This window comes from Thermothelomyces heterothallicus (assembly GCF_042370625.1).
Source record: "Thermothelomyces heterothallicus CBS 202.75 unplaced genomic scaffold P884_scaffold_12, whole genome shotgun sequence".
In the NCBI taxonomy this organism is placed as follows: domain Eukaryota; kingdom Fungi; phylum Ascomycota; class Sordariomycetes; order Sordariales; family Chaetomiaceae; genus Thermothelomyces; species Thermothelomyces heterothallicus.
The window spans coordinates 213,284-232,747 of NW_027192573.1; the positions used below are offsets into that span (position 1 = coordinate 213,284).

At 56.5% G+C, this 19,464-nt stretch overlaps 8 protein-coding genes across 8 annotated transcripts; 5 read left to right on the forward strand and 3 right to left on the reverse strand.

Moving 5' to 3' along the window:
* The first annotated feature begins 2,293 nt into the window (after positions 1 to 2,293).
* On the forward strand, positions 2,294 to 4,259 carry P884DRAFT_243875 (uncharacterized protein). Its single transcript, XM_069440344.1, has 2 exons — positions 2,294 to 3,326; positions 3,489 to 4,259. Exons 1-2 carry the CDS (start codon positions 2,395 to 2,397, stop codon positions 3,940 to 3,942), a joined length of 1,386 nt encoding a protein of 461 aa, XP_069297227.1. The 5' UTR covers positions 2,294 to 2,394; the 3' UTR covers positions 3,943 to 4,259.
* A 292-nt stretch (positions 4,260 to 4,551) lies between these two features.
* P884DRAFT_277818 (HAD-like domain-containing protein) lies at positions 4,552 to 5,596 on the reverse strand (the record flags this gene model as incomplete). The annotated part of the gene is made up of 2 exons (XM_069443122.1): positions 4,552 to 5,518; positions 5,580 to 5,596. The coding sequence occupies 2 exons, from the start codon at positions 5,594 to 5,596 to the stop codon at positions 4,552 to 4,554; spliced, it is 984 nt and encodes a 327-aa protein (XP_069297228.1).
* A 1,214-nt stretch (positions 5,597 to 6,810) lies between these two features.
* Positions 6,811 to 7,755, forward strand: P884DRAFT_277819 (uncharacterized protein; the record flags this gene model as incomplete). The annotated part of the gene is made up of 2 exons (XM_069443123.1): positions 6,811 to 6,900; positions 6,961 to 7,755. The coding sequence occupies 2 exons, from the start codon at positions 6,811 to 6,813 to the stop codon at positions 7,753 to 7,755; spliced, it is 885 nt and encodes a 294-aa protein (XP_069297229.1).
* A 1,087-nt stretch (positions 7,756 to 8,842) lies between these two features.
* On the forward strand, positions 8,843 to 10,476 carry P884DRAFT_299985 (NMD3 family-domain-containing protein; the record flags this gene model as incomplete). The annotated part of the gene is made up of 2 exons (XM_069444724.1): positions 8,843 to 8,910; positions 8,970 to 10,476. The coding sequence occupies 2 exons, from the start codon at positions 8,843 to 8,845 to the stop codon at positions 10,474 to 10,476; spliced, it is 1,575 nt and encodes a 524-aa protein (XP_069297230.1).
* A 1,044-nt stretch (positions 10,477 to 11,520) lies between these two features.
* Positions 11,521 to 12,573, reverse strand: P884DRAFT_201380 (uncharacterized protein; the record flags this gene model as incomplete). The annotated part of the gene is made up of 2 exons (XM_069438357.1): positions 11,521 to 11,854; positions 11,906 to 12,573. 2 exons carry the CDS (start codon positions 12,571 to 12,573, stop codon positions 11,521 to 11,523), a joined length of 1,002 nt encoding a protein of 333 aa, XP_069297231.1.
* Positions 12,574 to 13,114: 541 nt separating this feature from the next.
* Positions 13,115 to 14,630, forward strand: P884DRAFT_201517 (Aldehyde/histidinol dehydrogenase; the record flags this gene model as incomplete). Its single annotated transcript, XM_069438363.1, has 3 exons — positions 13,115 to 13,519; positions 13,580 to 14,464; positions 14,517 to 14,630. The coding sequence occupies 3 exons, from the start codon at positions 13,115 to 13,117 to the stop codon at positions 14,628 to 14,630; spliced, it is 1,404 nt and encodes a 467-aa protein (XP_069297232.1).
* A 787-nt stretch (positions 14,631 to 15,417) lies between these two features.
* On the forward strand, positions 15,418 to 16,064 carry P884DRAFT_269963 (uncharacterized protein; the record flags this gene model as incomplete). The annotated part of the gene is made up of 3 exons (XM_069442311.1): positions 15,418 to 15,513; positions 15,566 to 15,624; positions 15,713 to 16,064. 3 exons carry the CDS (start codon positions 15,418 to 15,420, stop codon positions 16,062 to 16,064), a joined length of 507 nt encoding a protein of 168 aa, XP_069297233.1.
* A 725-nt stretch (positions 16,065 to 16,789) lies between these two features.
* Positions 16,790 to 18,361, reverse strand: P884DRAFT_201656 (phosphomevalonate kinase-like protein; the record flags this gene model as incomplete). The annotated part of the gene is made up of 2 exons (XM_069438372.1): positions 16,790 to 17,999; positions 18,087 to 18,361. 2 exons carry the CDS (start codon positions 18,359 to 18,361, stop codon positions 16,790 to 16,792), a joined length of 1,485 nt encoding a protein of 494 aa, XP_069297234.1.
* Between the last annotated feature and the right edge of the window lie 1,103 nt (positions 18,362 to 19,464).

The window sequence follows — 19,464 nt, forward strand, 5'->3', positions numbered from 1 at the left end:
GGGTCCCCGTTTCGAAGGGTTAGCAAGGTACTTTCAACACCGCTCGGTTTCCGCTCTTCTTGTATGAATGTATTGTATGTAATCCGTACATACATACAACCGGTGTATGATGTCTGTTCTATGCGCTGGGGTTGTCGCTAAGCCAATTTAAGCCAATTGACATTTAGATTGTGATCCGTGAGGAAGGTGGATCCGTACACTCGGCACATCCATACTCTTCTTGGAGGGCTCAGAAGCAGAGAAGGTAGAGACTATAATTAGGAAAAGAGAAACGAAACGAAACAAAACAAAATCCAAACAAAGCTTGATACCGTATAACTAGACTATGTAGAGAATGCGACGTACTACGTACACTACTGGTAACAGGTTTTCACAGCACTGCGCGCACCAGCCCCGTTCCGTTTCAACAGCCCTTGCAGCGCTGCGACGCTGCTGCTTCATCCCGCGAATCAAGCTGCAATTCTCCTCCTGACCCGCTCTTGCCCAGACCACGCAGGACAGATGGATGATACCTCCTGCCCTTGCGCACCGCTCCGCGTGGGCGAACTGGTACCACCGCGTCCCGAACCACGAGTTTCGCCATCTACATCTCGACGCGCCGGGTCGCAACCCGGATTGGATCACGCAAGGCCGTCAACCCTACCTAGTACCCGGGCCGAGGCGTGTGCGCGCGCGCGTGTGTGTGTGTGTCGGCGTGGGGAAGGAAGCTGGGGTCTTCTTGATCGCGGAATGTTCGGCCGTTGTTTCGACCAATTGCCTGAAACACTCGCGGCTCGCACAGCGTTTCCCAAATCCCCATCCCCCAAAAGGGGGGCCCGCCTGTTAGAGACTCTGGATTCGACGTCACTTTTAGGGGGGTCTAAACACCGCTGAACAGAGACATTGGGCGCTGGCTAGAACCCATGGAAAGCAGCCGGACCATTTTGGGCCTCGGACCCATCGGACGGCTTCGTCCGACTTGAACCTGCGCGCCCCCGTCGATTGTTCATCGTTGCGGGCTTCGATTTTGGGTCGCTCTTGACCAAGTCGTCTCTTGGTCTGTTTCTTGGCGTTGTCGAGAGTTGGCAGGTCCCTCTCTCTCTTTCTCTCTCTCTCTCTCTCTTTCTCTCGTCTGGGCGTCAGAGGGGGACACCACGGCAACATGAACTCTGCCCGCCGGCCTCGGCCGCGCTCCCGTCAACCGCCAAACGCTCCGCGTGCCCAGACACAGCCGCCATTTGTACGTGTTAGAGATGGAAGCCAGGAATACACGACACCCAGCGGTGACCTCACCACCGGCGCCCAGCATCATCAACTGTTTCCTGTCAGGAGTCACGAGACGCCGGCAGGCTTCTTTGCCGACAGGAGCCGGTTCTTGGTTCCAGACTTCCAGACTACGCCCCCGCCGGCCGTTCGTGGAGCTACGAGGGCGGCCGCCGACGACAGCAGTGTCGGCCGAGGAGGAGGCGGAGGCGGAGGCGGAGGGAAGGTGGCCGCTTCGGCGATCCCCGCGGCGGCCAAGTCGAAGCGGGTGCGGACGGGGTGCTTGACCTGCCGGGAACGCCATCTCAAGTGCGACGAAGGCGTTCCGGATTGTAACAATTGCCGCAAGAGCAGCCGCGAATGCAGACGCGGTATACGACTAAACTGGATCGAGATGAGGAAATGGGATCCGCCATGCCTGCCCCAGACGGCAGAATGGTCAGGTTGGTCACCTACGACTCTCTCTTTACTCTTTCTTTTCTTTTCACCCGTCATGGTCGGTGCCGGACGTGCTGACACCGAGATTCGCTAGTCCAAATCCTGGATGAGTCGCGTTCCATTGCCTCGGAGTATAAGGGGGGCCTTGAACTTTATCCCAAGGTCGCCGAAACGCCCCCGGAGTCTGACCTAGACGCACCCAGCCGCCATGCCCAACTCTCCGATTCCCAATCGACACGCGGGATTTCTCCCGGGAACCACAGCATCGCAGCTAGCTCGAGTATTCAAGATCAGTACCATCCTAATCACGTCGGCCAGCCTCCTCCTCCTCCTCCTCCTCCTCCTCCTCCTCCTCCTCCACCACCACCACCACCACCACCACCACCACCACCACATGAGCAACCGGATCAACTCCCCCCAGTCCGGCAGCCAGACTTTGACCATCCACCCTCGGCCCCCCGGCCCCGGCCCCGGCCCCGGCCGGTCCCGCAGCCAGGGCGTGCTTCTCCTGGCGAAGACGAGTTCATCTTCCCCCCGCTGCAGGATCCTGACGGGATCAGCGGATATGGGACACATTCGCCCAACCATGGCAATCCCCATGGCTTGAACACCACCCTCCAGCTTCCCTCCCAGCCGATTGGACCCGCGCCGCACGGCTTTCGAGCCGGTGGCCGAGGCGAACAAGACCGGCACTCTGGCATCCAGACCGGGCTCATGACGCCGTCAAGCGAGAACACGACGGACGAGCGGGACTACTTGAGCGCGGACGAGGAGATCCATCTCATGCAGGTCTTCATTGACGAGGTGGCCATCTGGATGGACGCGCTGGACAAGGACAAGCACTTCGCCAACGTCGTGCCATACTTGGCGCTCAGACTACCCATGCTGCTAAACGCCTTGCTGGCCTGTGGTGCCAAACACCTGGCCCTAACAGGGCGGCACGACGGGGACAAGGCCGACTACTACTACAACATGGCCTCCACTCAGCTGTCGCGCAGCCAGCAAGAGCGCGATCGCGACCCCGCCGACTGCGCCCTCACCGCCGTCGCCCTGGACGCCTACCACCTCATGAGCGACTCGCCCACCCAGCGCATGGGTCACATCGCCTCTACCCGCGCCCTCATCCGCGCGTGCGGTTGGGACGCCACCTCGACCGGCCTGGCCGCCGCCTGTTTCTGGGTCAACGTCGGCATGGAGGTGCTCAGCTGCATCGCCTTTGGCTGGCCGACCGCGTGGGACCCGGACCAGTGGGGGCTCGACTTGAGTTTTGCCACCCTGGAGGAGGCCGCCAGCCGGAGCAGCGGCGGTCGCAGCCTGGCCGAGAGCGACGACGTGTCATGGCCCGCGCAACCGCCGGCCGAGAGCCACCCTGCCGCCGACGACAGCGCCGCGGACCTCGGCCAGGAGGAGCTGTGGGTGCAACGCATCTTTTACATCATGGCCAAGGTCTCAAACTTCCGCGCCAACACGCCGCAGTTCCAGGAGCCCTCGCCGCACGACGAGCAGGTCCGCCTGCAGAACCGCTTCGCCGAGTGGAGGCGCCTGCAGAACATGTGCAACGCCTGGAACCTCGGCTGCCCCCGCTCGATGCGGCCGTACGGGTACTCGCCCGGACCGTCGCCCAAGTCTCTCTTTCCCAATGTATGGTGCGTCGAACGACCGACCCGCTGATCTGGTTTACCCCCCCTTTTCTTTCTCTCTCTCTCTCTCTTTTTTCTTTCTTTTTTTTCCTTCTATTCCCTTCTTCCCGGCGGCACACCCATCACCGTCGTTTTACCAGTAACTGACGCGCACATAACAAACAACAGGCTGATCAAGTCCTCGGCCAAGCTCGCCCGCCTCTTCTACCACACGGCCATGTGCCTGCTCGCGCAGGTCAACCCGCTCGACCCGCGCGACAGCCGCGAGAACCGGGCGTCGCAGCTGCACCACGCCCACCACGTGTGCGGCATCGTCGCCCACACGCGCGACCGCGGCGTCGTGTCGGTCGCCATCCGCAGCCTGGCCGTCGTCAGCGCCGCCCTGGTCGACCGCCGCGAGCGGGACGAGGTCGTCGCCGTGCTGGAGCGGATCCAGCACGAGACCGGCTGGAGGCTCGGGAGGGTCATCCAGAGCCTGCGGAGCACCTGGGGCTGGGAAGCCGGCGGTCCGGCTTCTTCGGGCCCCGGGCCGCCGGCGGCGGCGGCGGCGGCGGCGCGCGGGATGGGGCTTCTGGCGCCGCTGCCTTCCGGCGTCGGATTGTCAAGGTTGGGCGGGCGGTGATAGTATGTGCACCGGTACCGAATATGAGGCCCTCTCGAGAAAGGACGGATTTCGGGCCCTGAAATCGAGGACTACGTCCAGCTACCGTGCCTTTTTATTCTTTCTTTCTTTCCTTTTTTTTGTTACCAGCGATCTAAACAGCTTGGCGTTTGGCTTTGCCGGAGGTTCATAGCGGAAGGGTTGTGGCATATACCCCTAGAGCGTCTCGGTAGAGTAGGTACATATATCTCTTATGGCATGTCTATAACCTGTGTTTCCTCCAATATGTTTGATTCACGCTTCTCTGGCGGGCTGGGTATGTGTGCCATCGTTTGATTGATCCCCTTGTTCTATCTCGTGTGCCGTACAGTACGCGTGTGTGTGGAACAGATGATAATACTTCGTCCATGCTTCTCTAGAAAATTGCGCATATCTTAGGCTTGCTTGGCTCTATGTTTGTATGGTTGTAAATGTAGAGGAAAAAAAAAAAAAAAAAACGTTCATATCGTCAGCACTGTCTGATTGGCCCACTTCATGTCACGGCCGCAACGTAGATTCTTCTACGCTCTTCCTCGTGCCTGAGAACCCACCCAGCAATCTCCTCCGGGCCAATTCGTCGCCCTTCTACGCTCACGCAGTCCCCACGACCTGCATGACCTCGCCCTCCGCGACCTGAGCACCCTCAAGCATGCACTCCTCCTTCTCCACCTCGGGAGGCGGCACGACGATGCCGTACTTCTCGTACGGGAACCCGACGAGCGAGGGCAGGTACTCGGCCCAGCCGTCGTCGATCTCGCCGAGCTGGTGCGGGTCGACGTCGCCAGCCTCGCCCGTGCGGCCGGCCAGGACCTCGGCCTCGCGCCCGGCGTACTCCTCCTTGAGCTTCGGGTGCGGCACCCACACGACGCGCATGCCCGCGCGCCGGCCCGCCTCGACCCCGGGCACGCTGTCCTCGAAGACGAGGCACTCCTCGGGCGTGATGGGCCGCTCCCCCGGCGGCAGGGACTCGTTGATGGTCCGGAGGGCCACCAGGAAGATGTCGGGCAGGGGCTTCCCCCGGCCGGGCGGGATGCGCGGGTCGTCGCCGAGGACGCGGCGGGCGGTCGGGAAGACGGAGAAGAGCTCCTGCAGGTGGTCCGTCTTGAGGCGGAAGTTGGACTCGTGCGACGACGTCGCCAGGGCGATGTGCACCCGGTGAGGCTTGGTGTTGGGGGCGCTGGCGGCGGAGCCGTCGGCGGAGGAGGAGGAGGAGGTGGTCGCCTCCTTATTCTTCCCGACGTCCCAGTAGCGGGTGCGGCCGAGGCTTGAGAGCAGCTCGGGGACGCCCGGCAGTGGCTGGGTCGTCGGGAAGTGCTTCGTCTGCAGGGCGAGGAGCTCCTCGAGGTACTCCTCCTGGCTGATGGGCAGCTGGGCCCATTCGCGGAAGAGCTTGGTGGCGGCGGGGCCCGGGCGGCCTTGGAGCTTGGCCTTGATGCTCCATGGCAGTTTGGGGCGCTGGTACTTCTCCAGGACCAGGTTGATGCAGAGCGTGTAGAGATCTTCGGTGTCCAGGAGGAGGCCGTCCATGTCGAAGAGACAGGCCCGGACCGGCGGGAAACTGGAAATCGGTCGTTAGCCACCTCGCATGTCGGTCATTGGCTCGGGGATATGCGACTCACTCGGTTCTGGGAGCCATTTTCTGCCTGTGGGAAATCGGCGCAAGGAAATTTGACGAGTTGAGTTGTTGCGCAGAGTACTGATAGAAACCCGGATCAAGTGTGCTTTCCCCAAATTTTTTTTTCCGGCGCCAGCTTTTGCGCAGGCTACGGATCTATGTTTTGTTGTTTTCAGATTCACGATTGTTGACTCACCCCTCATTGTTGTTATTCAACAGAGATCGCGGGGTCATGGTCGAAGAGGGGACCAAAAATAATCTGTACCTGTATGTACGGTATTGTACTGGAAAAACAGCGAAAGGAACAATGGAGGCCCATGCACAGTGGAGCAATCACGGTGCTAGTTTTCTTATGAATGCAAGCCCTAAAAGTGAACTGTACTTCGTACACGCGCCCAGCACGAACTTTACTTGTTACTCTCGCCGGTATGGATTAGTGTGAGCAGGCAGTGAAACAAGAAGATAGCCCGGAGCTCTCCCTAGTTGTTTGCTTTCATTCCCGAAGTGACCCGTATACGTCCGTGGAGAATTCCGTATGCATTACGGAGTACATGTAAGGATGTATTAGTAGTTGTTCAGGGTGAAAAAGACAGGGAGAGGGGCAGCACCGTTGAACTGGATTAACTATCAAGTCGATTCTTCTCTACGGAGTATTGGGAATTGATAGCTGGGACTCGCCTGAGACTTGCAGATAAACAAAGATAAGGAAGGAACCAATCATGCTCCCATTCTCTCTAAATATGATGCCTCGGTGCCGACTTTTCCCGTCTCAAGCCTGTCCAGGTACGTTTCGTAGATAAGGTACCTACTCCGTACAAGGGTTCCGTGTAAGAAAAGTTGCTCGTGGTTGTTGATTTCGAGTCTGCTTCCTCCCTTGCCCACTGAGATGTGAGTGTATAGCGCCGAGAACTTGATCTACCTAGGTAGGGTAGTGTACTACAGTAGGTACTACTCCGTATGTGAGTAACTATGCTGATTTCAACGAATTACATACTGCGTACGGAATAATCCGTACATGGGTTCGTACACTGCTCGAGTATGGAGTACGAATTTTACAGTTGCATCCCCCTCCATATTAGGAACGATATTCCCGGTAAGTATAACCCCTGTCACTGTGAATCCCCTTGACTGGATCCACTGCGCCCTCCGCCTCTAATAACCGCTGCGGTGTTGCGCATCAGCGTTGGCCTAAGCACGGACTGCAAATGGTCCCGCCGGACAGAGAGGCCGGCACAATGAGCAAAGACAAGGTACAGGTCGAGCCAGAGTCGGCGGTCGACCATGAAAACCTCGAGCCGGAGAGGTTCGATCCCGAGGAGGAAGCAGCAAGTAACCGAGCGCCAACTCTGTGGGCAAACTGACACTAACATGCCTGCTTTACACAGTCCTTGATCGCCGAGTCGAATTCGCACAAAGCCGAAGCAAATGCTCTCTTCACGTCCGGCAAATACGAGACTGCAATCAACAAGTATGATGAGGCCGTTGCCGTCTGCCCCAACTACTTAGACTACGAGTTGGCCGTGCTCCGCTCCAACATTGCCGCCTGCCACCTGAAGCTAGAAGAATGGAAGGAAGCCATCAGCAACGCCACCACTGCTTTGGATGGACTTGATCGGCTAGAGAGGCAAGAGAAGGAGAAAGAGGAGCAGGAGAAGAAGGAGAAGCAGGAGAAGCAGGGGCAGAGTAGCACCGCCGCAAGTAGCTCCATGGGCGGCGAGCCGGCCGACGCTGAAGCCGAGATTATCAGCGCCGGCGCCGCCAAAGCCGGCCCCGCACTCTCCGCTGACCCCGCCGAGGATTCGGTGGAGGCTGCTCGCCGGAAACGCCGTGACGACATTGCGAGGATACGCGCCAAGGCCTTGATGCGACGAGCGCGCGCTAGGAGCGAGTTGGGCGGCTGGTCGAACCTGGAAGGCGCTATCGAAGACTACAAACGTCTGGCTGGCATGTCAAACCTGACGGCGACCGATAGGAAGATTGTCAATGCCCAGCTTCGAGCGCTCCCCCCCTTGGCCAAGGCGGCGCAGGAGAAGGAGACGGCTGAAATGTGGGCGAAGCTCAAAGACCTGGGCAATGGGTTACTCAAGCCGTTCGGATTGAGTACGGACAATTTCCAGATGGTCAAGGACGAGAAAACAGGCGGGTACAGCGTGAACTTCAGGAGCACCGGGGGGAAATAGAAAGGATATGGCATTGCCGTCACGAAGCTGTTCAGATGGCGAGCTCTGACTCGGACTTCGAAATTACCGACGTAACACACTCACCTGCCATTGTTTCGGCGCCCACCGAATCCTGAATTTGACTTCTTCGAGTTGGAGAGTGCCCCGATGGTTGGACGCAGCTCATAACGGCTGATCCCAACCAACAACCCATCACGGCCTGGACATTTCAACAAGGCTTGAACGGACGGAGACGAAGTTCAACTGAAGCCCACCACACACATCCCCGACGCAAGTTGTTTGTATCTACCTGGCCTGTTGGCGAACACTTCCGAGCAGTGCGTGCCAGAGAAATCCATTCATGAGAGGCGAGCGGCTTTGCTGAGGATATATGACCATGCAGAGCTGCCGTGAACGAGACGAGATGGACTTGTGAACTTCTCGACACGCCGAGTTCCTGCGAGGACCGGGTCATTATTACTGTGTATATCCTGCACCGTAGAGGGTGTTCCTGACACGCCTAATACTACGGACTACAACGAAAGCATCCGCATCCGGAGAGGTAGGCATCCGTATGTTGGGACAACGTGCCAGAGTATCGGTATTTCGCACTGATGAGATGTTATGGACTCACTCGCGAGACTGCCAGTGTTTATCCCGGCGTGCAAGACCGTTCCCGTTCAATTCCGCTCCGACGGACGAGGGCCAACGACTGGCGGCAGAAGCTTGCAAAAGTAGTCAACTTCTTTTGGGGGGAATGCGTTACGTCAAACGCTCGACCCAGCAGGCTTTGGCGTAACGAAGTACTAGGTGAGTGGGTCGGCGCTGAGTGGACCCGACAGTGAGACCCTGGCATCCGCTCGATAAAGCCGCTTATCAAGCAGCGCGGGGCAACCAGCAACCAAAATTTCCTGGGAGGCAGAAAGTTGCCCCGCTGGCTCAGACGAGCATTGGATTCTGCCATCAAGCTGCCCGTCTTCCCGCTTCTTCCGAGATTATCAACAGCTCAACGGTTCGACGTCCTTTCCTTCTTCGTCAGAATTCTCTATACCCTCGAACCGAAGTTCGCACCATAAGCAAGGGAGAGCAGGCAGAGAACAGCACCATCATGGACATCGATACCGACATGGGCATGGTGTCCATGCAACAAATGGGCACTGCCCGAACAGGCGCAACGTGCGTTGCTTTTGTCGAGATATTCCCCAGAATATGTTTTGGTCCTGACATAATGACAGAATCCTTTGCTGTAACTGCGGCGCTCCCATTGACGGCACAGCGTCTGCAGGTGCTCTGTGCTACGATTGCATCAAATCCACCGTCGACATCTCACAAGGCATACAACGCGAGGCCACGCTACACGTCTGCCGAGATTGCGACCGATGGCTGATGCCCCCTAACAGCTGGGTAGCGGCCGCCCCAGAATCCAGAGAGTTGCTATCAATTTGCCTTAAACGGTTACGGAACCTGGGCAAGGTCCGCATTGTCGACGCCCGCTTCGTCTGGACAGAACCTCACTCGCGCCGCATCAAAGTCAAGATTACGGTCCAAGATGCGGTTGCCGATGGGGTCATGATGCAGCAAAGCTTCGAGGTGGTCTACATTGTGGCAAACCAACAGTGCCGCGAGTGCGCAAAGTCGTACACGGCAAACGTGTGGCGCGCCGCCGTGCAGGTCCGCCAGAAGGTGTCCCACAAGAGGACGTTTCTCCTGTTGGAACAGTTGATCCTCAAGCATCAGGCGCACAAGGACACGATAAACATCAAAGAGGAGAAGGACGGTATCGACTTCTACTTCGCCCAACGGAACCAGGCGGAAGCCTTCGTTCATTTCCTCAAATCGGTGGTCCCAGTTCACATTAAGGAATCGAGGCATCTCATCTCAGCCGACACTCATACCGGCAACAAATCCTACAAGTTCAACTTCTCGGCCGAGCTCGTCCCGGTCTGCAGAGACGACCTCGTGGCGTTGCCTTTGAAACTCGCGAAGTCGCTCGGCAATATCGCCCCGCTTGTGCTGTGCTACAGGATAGGCACATCCGTCAATCTTCTCGACCCGAACACACTTCAGACAGCCGAACTCAGTTCCGATGCCTACTGGCGCGCACCTTTCCAGCCGCTCGCTGGCGCCACTGAAATGGTTGAGTTCATCGTCATGGACATTGAGCCGACAGGCCAGCGCAAGGGCAAGTGGGTGCTGGGTGAGGCTACAGTAGCCCGCGCCTCGGACCTCGGCGTCAACGACAACACCTACTTTGCCCGGACACACCTTGGTAGCCTGCTTAAGCCGGGTGACTCGGTCATGGGGTACATGCTCACTGGAACCAACTTTAACTCGGAGGCGCTTGACGCCATTGAGAACTCACGCGCGTACGGGTCGACGATCCCGGACGTGGTGCTCGTCAAGAAGCACTATCCCAACCGCCGCAAGAACAGGCGCCGCAACTGGAAGCTCAAGCGCATGGCCAAGGACGAGGGCGATCTGCTGCCCAAGGCGGCCGACCAGGCCCGTCTTGAGGCTGAGTACGAGCAGTTCCTGCGCGACGTCGAGGAGGACGAGGAGCTGCGTCAGGCGCTGGCGCTGTACAAGAATACCAAGAAGAAGAAGAAGCAGGATGCTGACGCTATGAGCATCGCCGAGACTGAGATGACGATGGATGACGACGACGACGGGCCTAAGATCAGCATGGACGAGCTGCTGGATGACTTTGATGAGCTGGAGATCAATGACGAGGGGCACGCCTGAGCGGCTGTCTGAAGGTGTCTGAAATAAATTGTGTTTCGGATTTGATACCAGCAACTCGTCGAACGGGTGTCGCATAGCATTTGCCAATTCGAGTAACTGCTCTCATAACCACAGCAACGGGTCTTGGGACAGCATTTTATTTGCCTTCCTCACCTAGCTCGGACTCGCCAAGAGCCGGGACCGAGCCTAAGCGTCGCAGCAAGTCCAAGTGTTCCCTCACCACTGAATCTAGTTGGTGCAGTATGTCCTATTCCCGGAAGTGCCCGCAAAAAGGCGAGGCCGAAGGGGAGGGTATTACCGTCGGCGCTGGGGATGCTGAGTCCGTGGATGCTCGCTAGAAGCAAAGGTGCCTGGAATGCGGTAGAAGTGTGGGTTGCGTTGCGAAAGAAATGGCCGACGGGATTGGGCGTGTCCGCATCCTTCTAATTTTGGAGGACCGCGCACGGAGAGGTGCTGTTGAGCGAGCCCGGGAAGAGATCCGTCCCGGCTGGGTCGGTTGGCCGAATGATAGCTAGTGAACAATCACCTGCGGTCGCCGGGCAGGACCTGGCTTGGCCAAGGGCGGTTTAAGAGGTCTACACGTTGTCCTGTTATCTGGCTCATGATATTCGAGGAGTGACTTCACAAGCTCTGGCTGAGTGCCATAAATGAGAAGGGCCAGGTTTGAATGGCCAGCTCAAGGGTCAAAAGTTGATTTGTTCCAATCACCGTTCGATAGACGCGGTTGCTTTTCCTCTTGAGGAACATCGTTCGTATTCCGAGTGCTTCTGTCAGAAAAACAGTTCTGGCGGAGTAATGAGTGTCTGGCCCGATAACATTGTGATGGACTAACACTGAGTAGATGTACTACTACGCATTTCCATCAAGGCCGTGCTTGGATTAAACGGGTTGTCAGACATCTCAAAGGAACGAAGCCGGCTACGATCGGCTCCCCGCAAGAACCAAGAATATGGACAAGGGCTACTACGCACAAGGCCAAGTAAGGGGAAGAGTGAACCACATTGTAAACAACTCTTGTCCTTGTCTGGCGCCCCACACTGGATATCAAAAGATCTTGCTAAGCACTCTCCGAACCTGCTCCGGTGGTTCCTCCTGCTTCCTTTTCTTTGCCAGGGGTATCTGTTTGAATGCCCGTCTCCTTTCCTGCGTTGGCCCGCTGTCTGACTTGTCGGCCACATCTTCGCCGCTCGAACCTTCCCCTTCGTTTTCGGACTTCTTCCGTTTCGCTGCCGCCTTGGCTTGAATGCCGTTGAGAACCTTTGCCTTCTCGACGTTGCGGACGAACTCCTTGTTCTCGCGGGTAGTCTTGGCGATCTCAGCGCGCATTCTGCTGGCCCGTTCAGCATTTTCAGCCGCAATCTGTTCGGTGAGGTGATGCCTACTGATTGTTAGCACGCTCAAAACGATCCTCTGGGCGGACTGGACGTACCACTTGAACCCCTTCAGGTACTTGAGCGCCCACACATCGTCGTGGTACCAGCTTGACTTCTTCCCGCCGATGATTTGGGCGTTTAACAAGTCGCATGCCTTTTTCGCATCCTTCTTTCTCACAAATTCAACCCAACCCTCGGTATATAACCGCTTTTTGTTGCCCCCGTTGCGCACACGACGGGCATGCTCGGCGGGGTCTTCTGGACTGAGAAAGATTCGGTTGATCTTTCCGTAAGGTTCGAGCAGAGAGCGGAGTTTGGCGGGCTTCATGAAGGGTGGGATCCTCGACAGATAAACCACGCCGGACTTCTTGATCGCGGCTTCAGTCGCGACAAGATTCTTTTTGGTCAGTGGCTTTGATACCCCTGGGAGCTCGGCCGTTGACTTTGTTTTTTTGTCCTTGGACCGTTTTTGCGCCTCTTCCTTTTCTTCAGCCCCTCCTCCCGACTCTGTGGTGCCCTCTCTCACTGTTGCGCCACCGCTCTCCCTCTGTTCTTCCTCTTGGTCGCTGAAGTCTTCCGCGTCGCTTTCATCGTCCTTTACCCTCCTCCGCTTTGCGCTACGCCCACCCTTTTGAAGATCATCCTGGGAGTCGTAGTCATGGCCGGCACCATCATCGCTGTCGTCGGCATCGAGAAATTTGTTGCGTTTCTCCTCGGAGGACATGGTGGGCAGGTCGGGAAAACCGAAATCGGTTGCAGAAGCCGATCGACGAGCCCGCGCTGCTGAGGTTCTACCAAAAAAATACGGGAAAGTCAAGCGAGAGGTCAATGCACTGCTCGAAGTTACTTCTACGAGACTTGCCTGCACATGTATTGAACTTGAAAATCAAGCTCACATCTGCGTTGTAAGAACAAATCTCCTCCGGGACTCATAAATTTGCACTTGAATTAGCAATTTCGAATGCAAGATTCCTACTCATCAAGTAGACCATAACCCTGGGAGGTGTGGATTCCGTGATCTAGAACTGGCCTCAATGTAGGTTGGTTGTACTATCTTATCAGCTTATCAAGGTCCCCTGAGCAACACAGGAGGGGCACTAGCAGAGGGGTAGGTAAGGGAGGGACCAAATGAGCGTTGCTCCTCCTGGTCATCGTCCGATCCCAAGTATTGTTCTCTCGAATTGACGCCGACCCTTCCGCATCAGCGTCTTGAACTGCGAAGGACACCACCAACGACCATTCATCACGCACCCGCGCTCATTAGCATGTCGGCCGAAGTGATTACAACCATCTCCCCGACGACGGAGGAGCCCATCCTCACACGCAACGGCACTTCTTCGCAGGAGCTCGAGCAGCTCCCGGAAGTTGCCACGCAAGCTTTCGAATCGTGGCGCAAGACTTCACTGCAGCAAAGGAAGGATATCATCAAGAAAGCTTTGGAAATCCTCGACGAGAGGAAGGATGAACTCGCGACCGAGCTTACAGTCCAGATGGGCCGTCCCATCGCTTACACGGCCAAGGAAGTCACTACAGCCATAAAGAGGGCCGAGTTCCTCCTCAAAGTTAGCGACGACGTGCTACAAGACACCCCAGGTGAACCGGAGCAGGGTTTCAGAAGGTTCATTCGCAAAGTGCCTGTGGGGCCTGTCCTCATCATCTTTGCATGGAATGTAGGTGCTCCCGAGTCGGTAAGCGGGCGACAAGAAGCAGTGCTGACAGATGGTTCTCAGTATCCGTACCTGATCCTCGTCAACGGACTGATTCCTGCTCTCCTCAGCGGCAACACCGCTATCCTCAAGCCGTCTCCGCAGACGCCAACCGTCGCGGAACAGGTCGCAAAAGCCTTCACTGAGGCTGGCCTCCCCAATGGTGTGATCCAATATTTCCACTCCGGCTCGCCTACGATCATCGAGTCCATCGTGAGGAACCCCAAAATCGCCCTGGTCTGCTTCACCGGGTCGGTGGCTGGTGGCTTGGCCGTCCAAAAAGCAGCATCAGACCGCATCGTCAATGTCGGATTGGAGCTTGGGGGGAAGGACCCGGCATATGTCCGCGGAGATGTTGACATTGCGTGGGCGGCTGAAGAGATAGTTGATGGGGCAGTTTTCAACTCGGGTCAGAGTTGCTGCTCCATAGAGCGCGTTTACGTCGACGAAAAGATCCATGATGAGTTCGTCGCGGCGGTCCAGAACGTTCTCAAGGGGTATAAGCTGGGGGATCCTCTAGATAAGGGCACCCATGTTGGCCCGGTTATCTCGAGGAGATCCAAAGAGACCATCGAGGCACACATCAAGGATGCGCTGGACAAGGGCGCCGTCAATGCCACTCCGGAAAATGAGACGTTCAGCAAGTTACCGGACAGGGGAAACTTCGTCGTTCCAACGGTGCTCACAAACGTTGATCACAGCATGAAGATTATGAGGGACGAGACCTTTGGGCCCGTCATCCCGATTATGAAGGTCAAGGGGGATGACGAGGCCGTACAACTCATGAACGACAGCGAGTTCGGCCTTACAGCCAGTATATGGACCAAGAACACAGAGAAGGGTTACGAGTTGTGCGAACGCGTTGAGGCTGGCACCGTTTTCGTCAACCGCTGCGACTACCCCAGCCCTGTAAGTTGGCTCCGTGTTATGCTCCGGTTCACCCCCACTGACAGACATGCAGGACCTCGCCTGGACGGGGTGGAAAAATTCCGGAAAGGGGGTCACCTTGAGCAGATATGGTTTCGACCAATTTGTTAAGTTGAAGAGCTATCATTTAAAGGACTACCCCAAATAGTGCATGTAAGCCCACGGCAGCCTGCTCATTGACGCAAAGAGTTCTTCAGCAAGAGATAACAGGCGACAAGATCTTAGACTAATAATCATGAATAACGCGTATGCACGTGAATCGTTAAACTTGTCTCACCCGAAAACTTGGCGGTTTGGGACACATTCTCCAAGGTTACGGTCAAGGAGGGGCGGGAGCGACTGTCGCCGTGCCCGAATCGCTTCCAGTGTCCACTCACATGTCGACAATTTCACCTGACATTGACGCTCACCAAGGGAACTGGTTTCAGCGACGTCAAACCGGCCATCTTATGTTGCAGTAATGTCTTTCGGCATCTTGTGCCATCCGCGGCAACGAAGCCCCAGCCTCTCCTTTATCCCTGCCATCTCCGCCAGGCCTACCATTCAAAAAGGAGACCTTATGCCAGCAGGAACTCTGGTTCAATTAATTCATCTTATTTCTCTCTGGTTTCTGTGTTAATTTTTTTTATTGTCAGCATCGTAATTTGTTCCACTCGTTTCAACAACTAGCAAGTTGGTTTTGTTCTTTTCATTCCAGCCTGCTTGTTAGTCTCGGCTTCCAACTGCCGCCGCTCTTTTAACCTATCGAGACTTCCCGGACGTTCCTTTGCTCGGCTGTCGTTCATTTTCGTCCTCATTTTTGTGGCGTGCTACTTATTCGACCCTATTGTTCGCCATTATCCTGTAATTCCAAATTTCTCTCCGGTCTTCTGCCGACTTGCTTCAGTGCAACTCGGTCCTGAATCGATTCTTGCCTCGTTTCTACTTCGAACAAGATGGCAGCCGTACCCATCTACTCCGAGATCAAGAGGATCTATTCGTCGTTGCAAAAGGCGGTTGGCATCCACCGCAGGAAGCGACAGCTGCAGATTGTGCGTGCTCACCACCACACTGCCGAAGGATTTGCTTCTAATCTCATCACAGTCCGAGCCCTTCAACTTCAGAAAGGAAGCCGTTACGCTCCCGGGACTATCTGAAGAGAAGTTGGTTTCCATCCCTTGCCCCCTTCCCTTCGGGACCCTTTACCTTTTGAACTGAAAATCCGGCCGAGTCTAGCTAACACCGTGGTAGAATCTCGGCGCTCCGAGAAAAGGCAGCCGTCTCATGCCTTGGAATTGCTCATGCCGGCGCATACAACGACCAGATCGCACATTACGGTCACCCCCGCTCGCCCTCGTTGCGCTCTCTTCCCAATCCTTCAACAGGGACTTCGTACCTGTCCATTCCTTTACCGAACCCCATCCCGGGCGGTTCCAATGACATCGACGATACCTTCCGGCGTGGCCTCGGCCGTTCTTCAGGGCGGAGCAGCAGTACCGCCCGTGCGGTGCCCATGCCGGGTGGACCGATGAGGATATCGATCACGATGAATGATCTGTCAGATCTGCTGCTCTTTGAGAATCACTCTGAGGTGTGGTTCTGAGTTCTGAGTTCCGGATCAGAGCCGAAGCCTGGGCCTGTCCTGGGTATGCCCGCCATGTCGGCTGCGACATTGAGCTCTCGTCACGGCGCCTGTCCGTGATGGCTACGTCACTTCAAATGTGAAAGACCTGACATGCTGAGCTGTGACATGCGGTGTGTTTTCAACTTACGAAGGCTCTCTTGTCGGTCTTCCCTGGTTATAGCGTCAGTGGGAAAAAGACAGTTTAGAGGCTGATGTTGGATGACGGGGATGTTGGGGGGCGGAGACACGGACGATATTGGAAGAAGTATTGGGTTTTGTCGGATGTAATTGTTTCAGCAAAGCATTTGGACTGCTTTTAATTCTTGCGGTTGTTCCTCACGTTGGGTTGCTTACATGATCCTGTTTAGTTGCGATGAAAAGAAAGGATAACACAAAACAAGGGGCTTAATTTGTCGGGGAATGGATCAAAAAAAAAAAAAAAAAAAAAAAAAAAAAAAAAAAAAGAAGAAGAAGATTAACTAGTCAAACGGGCCGCCAGCTAGAAGAAGAGGAACCGTGTCCATCTTAAAAGCACAAGAACCAACTAGGCTAATTCTAGGATGCCGAACTTGAAGAGATTCCGGACCCGCTCCTCGAGTTTGTTTTACAACCCGTCATGCCGTGGAATGGATATGACACATCTAAGCCGTGTTGTGAATGGACTACTATTTGCATCTTTTTCTCCTGGTTCAACGCCTGCGGAACTAACTGACCCACGACTTGAACTCGCCCACATCCTCCATCCTTGCACCTTCGGTCTCGCCCCGGACCTTCATCAGGCGCACTTGAATCTCATGCTCTGTACTCCACTTCCTCAGGAACCCCTGTACTCTCTTCTCCGTCTCCGCATCGTCCTTCATCACCACGGCCGCAGCATCGTACCCGCCCGCGCCGGGAACCACAGTGCCCAACACCCCGTCCACCTTCTCGAGCGCATCCAGCAACTCCTCCTGGCTCTCGGGCTCAATCGGGGCGCCGCAATCCTTCCCCATCGACCTCATGGTCTCCCTGAAGGACCTCATCACGCGGCCCACCTCACCCACTCTCCCCGCACTCAGCACCGTAGCCAGCTCGTCCACCCGGCCCTGCAGCCGCTCGTACACGGCCCTCGCAGCCTCGGGCTCCCGGTCCCGCCACTCGTGCACCTTCTTGACCATGCCGACGGTCTGCGTCCCGCAGTCCACATCGCACATGCGGATGGCCACGCCGGCCGGCAGCCCGACGTCCTCCTTGCGGACCTCGCAGTCCCACCTGGGCTCCGCGCCCTGGTCGTCCACCAGCGCGGCCAGGGCGGCCGCGAACCCTTCCTCGCCGGGGTTCGGCAGCCCGGACAGCAGGGCCGGGCTGAAGCGGCGGTAGAGGCACGAGCCGTAGACGGCGCTGGCGACGTCGAAGCCGCTGCCGATCTTGCCCTGCGCCGAGCAGTGGGCGACCTGGGCGAGGTTGTGCAGCACCCGCTTGCCCTGCGCGGTGGACAGGTCGAAGAGGGTACGGGGCAGGTAGTGCGCCAGCAGGGAGGCGGTCAGGGCGGTGACGATGGCGGCGGAGGAGCCCAGACCGGTCTTGTGGGCGTCGCGGAGGGTGGTGCCGAAGTGGCGGAAGCGGGGGCGGGGCCGGGTACGGGGGGGTTTGGCGGTGGCGGTGGTCGTTGTGGTGGACGTGGACGGGTCAGAGAGGCCGGCTTTTTCCTCGGATGCGCGGGAGGGAAGATGCTCGCCGGCGGAGGAGCTGGAAGATGGGCGATCGGTGGAGCCGGGCGGTTTGGGCTTGGAGTAGTAGTCGTTATCGGCGAGAACGAGAAGGGAGGCGGGCTGGAAGCCGTGCGATGCACGGCTCTTGTCCACTTGGGAAATGTAGGTCAGCACATAGTTGAGCGTCGTCTCAACGAAGTGGTTCGGCTCAACTGGAGTGCCTCTGCGAGGTGTCAGTCATGAAAAAAAAAAATAAAGGAAAATATCCGGGGGTAGCCCAAGGGGGTGGGCGGATGTGAGAGGAACATACGACTGCAGTTGAGTGACCTTGATGCCGCCGCCGTTTTTGACGAGATGGTAACCGTATCTCCAGGTGGCGTTCAGAAATTGCGGGCTTTGCACAACGATCTCGCTGAGATGGACTCCGGCGCTGGTGTGGATTTCCTGCGCGAGGACATGGATGCGGGCACTCAAGCCAAAGACAAGGCCGGTATGTTTCCGGTCGAGAACGATGTAGCCGCCAGCGAGGAGCACCTTTCCGGGAGCCGATACGACAACGGTGCGGTCTTCGGAGCTGCCGGCCATTTTCCCCGTATTGCTCTTGTTTTCTTCTCGGCTCTGTCGAATGTGGTGCCCTTTTTTTTTTTTTTTTTGAAGGTGCAAAAGGCCCACGTTCAAAGGAGACCGAGAACAGTGACGAGTAGCTGTTTATCAGTGGCACACTTCACAACTAGCGGGCTCATTCGGTGCCTCTGAGACATAGCTGCAAGGCGCCGGTTTTCTGTTCTTTGACACCCCCAATGTATGTGGCATGAAAGCTGTTTCTGAGGCCCAGGACGAGGGGTAAACTAATTGTTTGCGGGGCAGCATTTGAGATTTCAAAAGGCGGGGCTTCCCTGATAAGCGTACAAACGACGATGGTAGACCTCATCTCATCACAAACACTTTAAGGCACATGAACTACATCTGCATTCCTGTTATTCCTACTCAATAAAATGGTAATGGGACAAGGCGCAGCTCACCGGAGCGACCTGACAGCTCTCTGTATTGGCATATCATGCATTATGGAGTACTCGGCGGAAGTCGAGAACCTCGACCGAGGAGTGGCACCTGGGCGACTCTGCATCACTTTCTAAAACGCCCACGTCTCTCGTTCATTCGCATTCTTCCCTGTGTTTATTCACCCACTCCTCGGGGTAGAGAAGGGTTTGGCATTGGGCTGAAAAGAAAACAGTGCAGCATGTGGGTAGTTGTTCTGTTTTCTATGCACCTCATCGACTCGGCGAGAACCTGGAAGTATATGTACGGATTACAGTATACGGTTCTTTGATTCCGTCAGACAAATTGAAGGTCCGTTGTTAACAGGCGAAGCCTCAACTCGGTCAGGGCAGCGCTTGGACCAGCGGACAGATCCGGTGATCGACAACGGAGACCGAACGGCTGGGGATGACTTAGCGCAATGGGGTCGGGTCCGAGAGCCCATCGCCCGCGGCACCGGGCCGGTGGATGCCTGGTAAGCCCGGCTGCAAGCGTCGAAGTGACTCGCCTCGCGGCGAATTTTCGTGGCTTCGGGTGCATGTGACCTCCACCGGGCACCCACGGTACCCACGGCACCGACGTCTTCATACCGTAATCGGTACGGATTACGGACGTACGGATTCCACACTCACCTAGTCAGTTTAAAACTA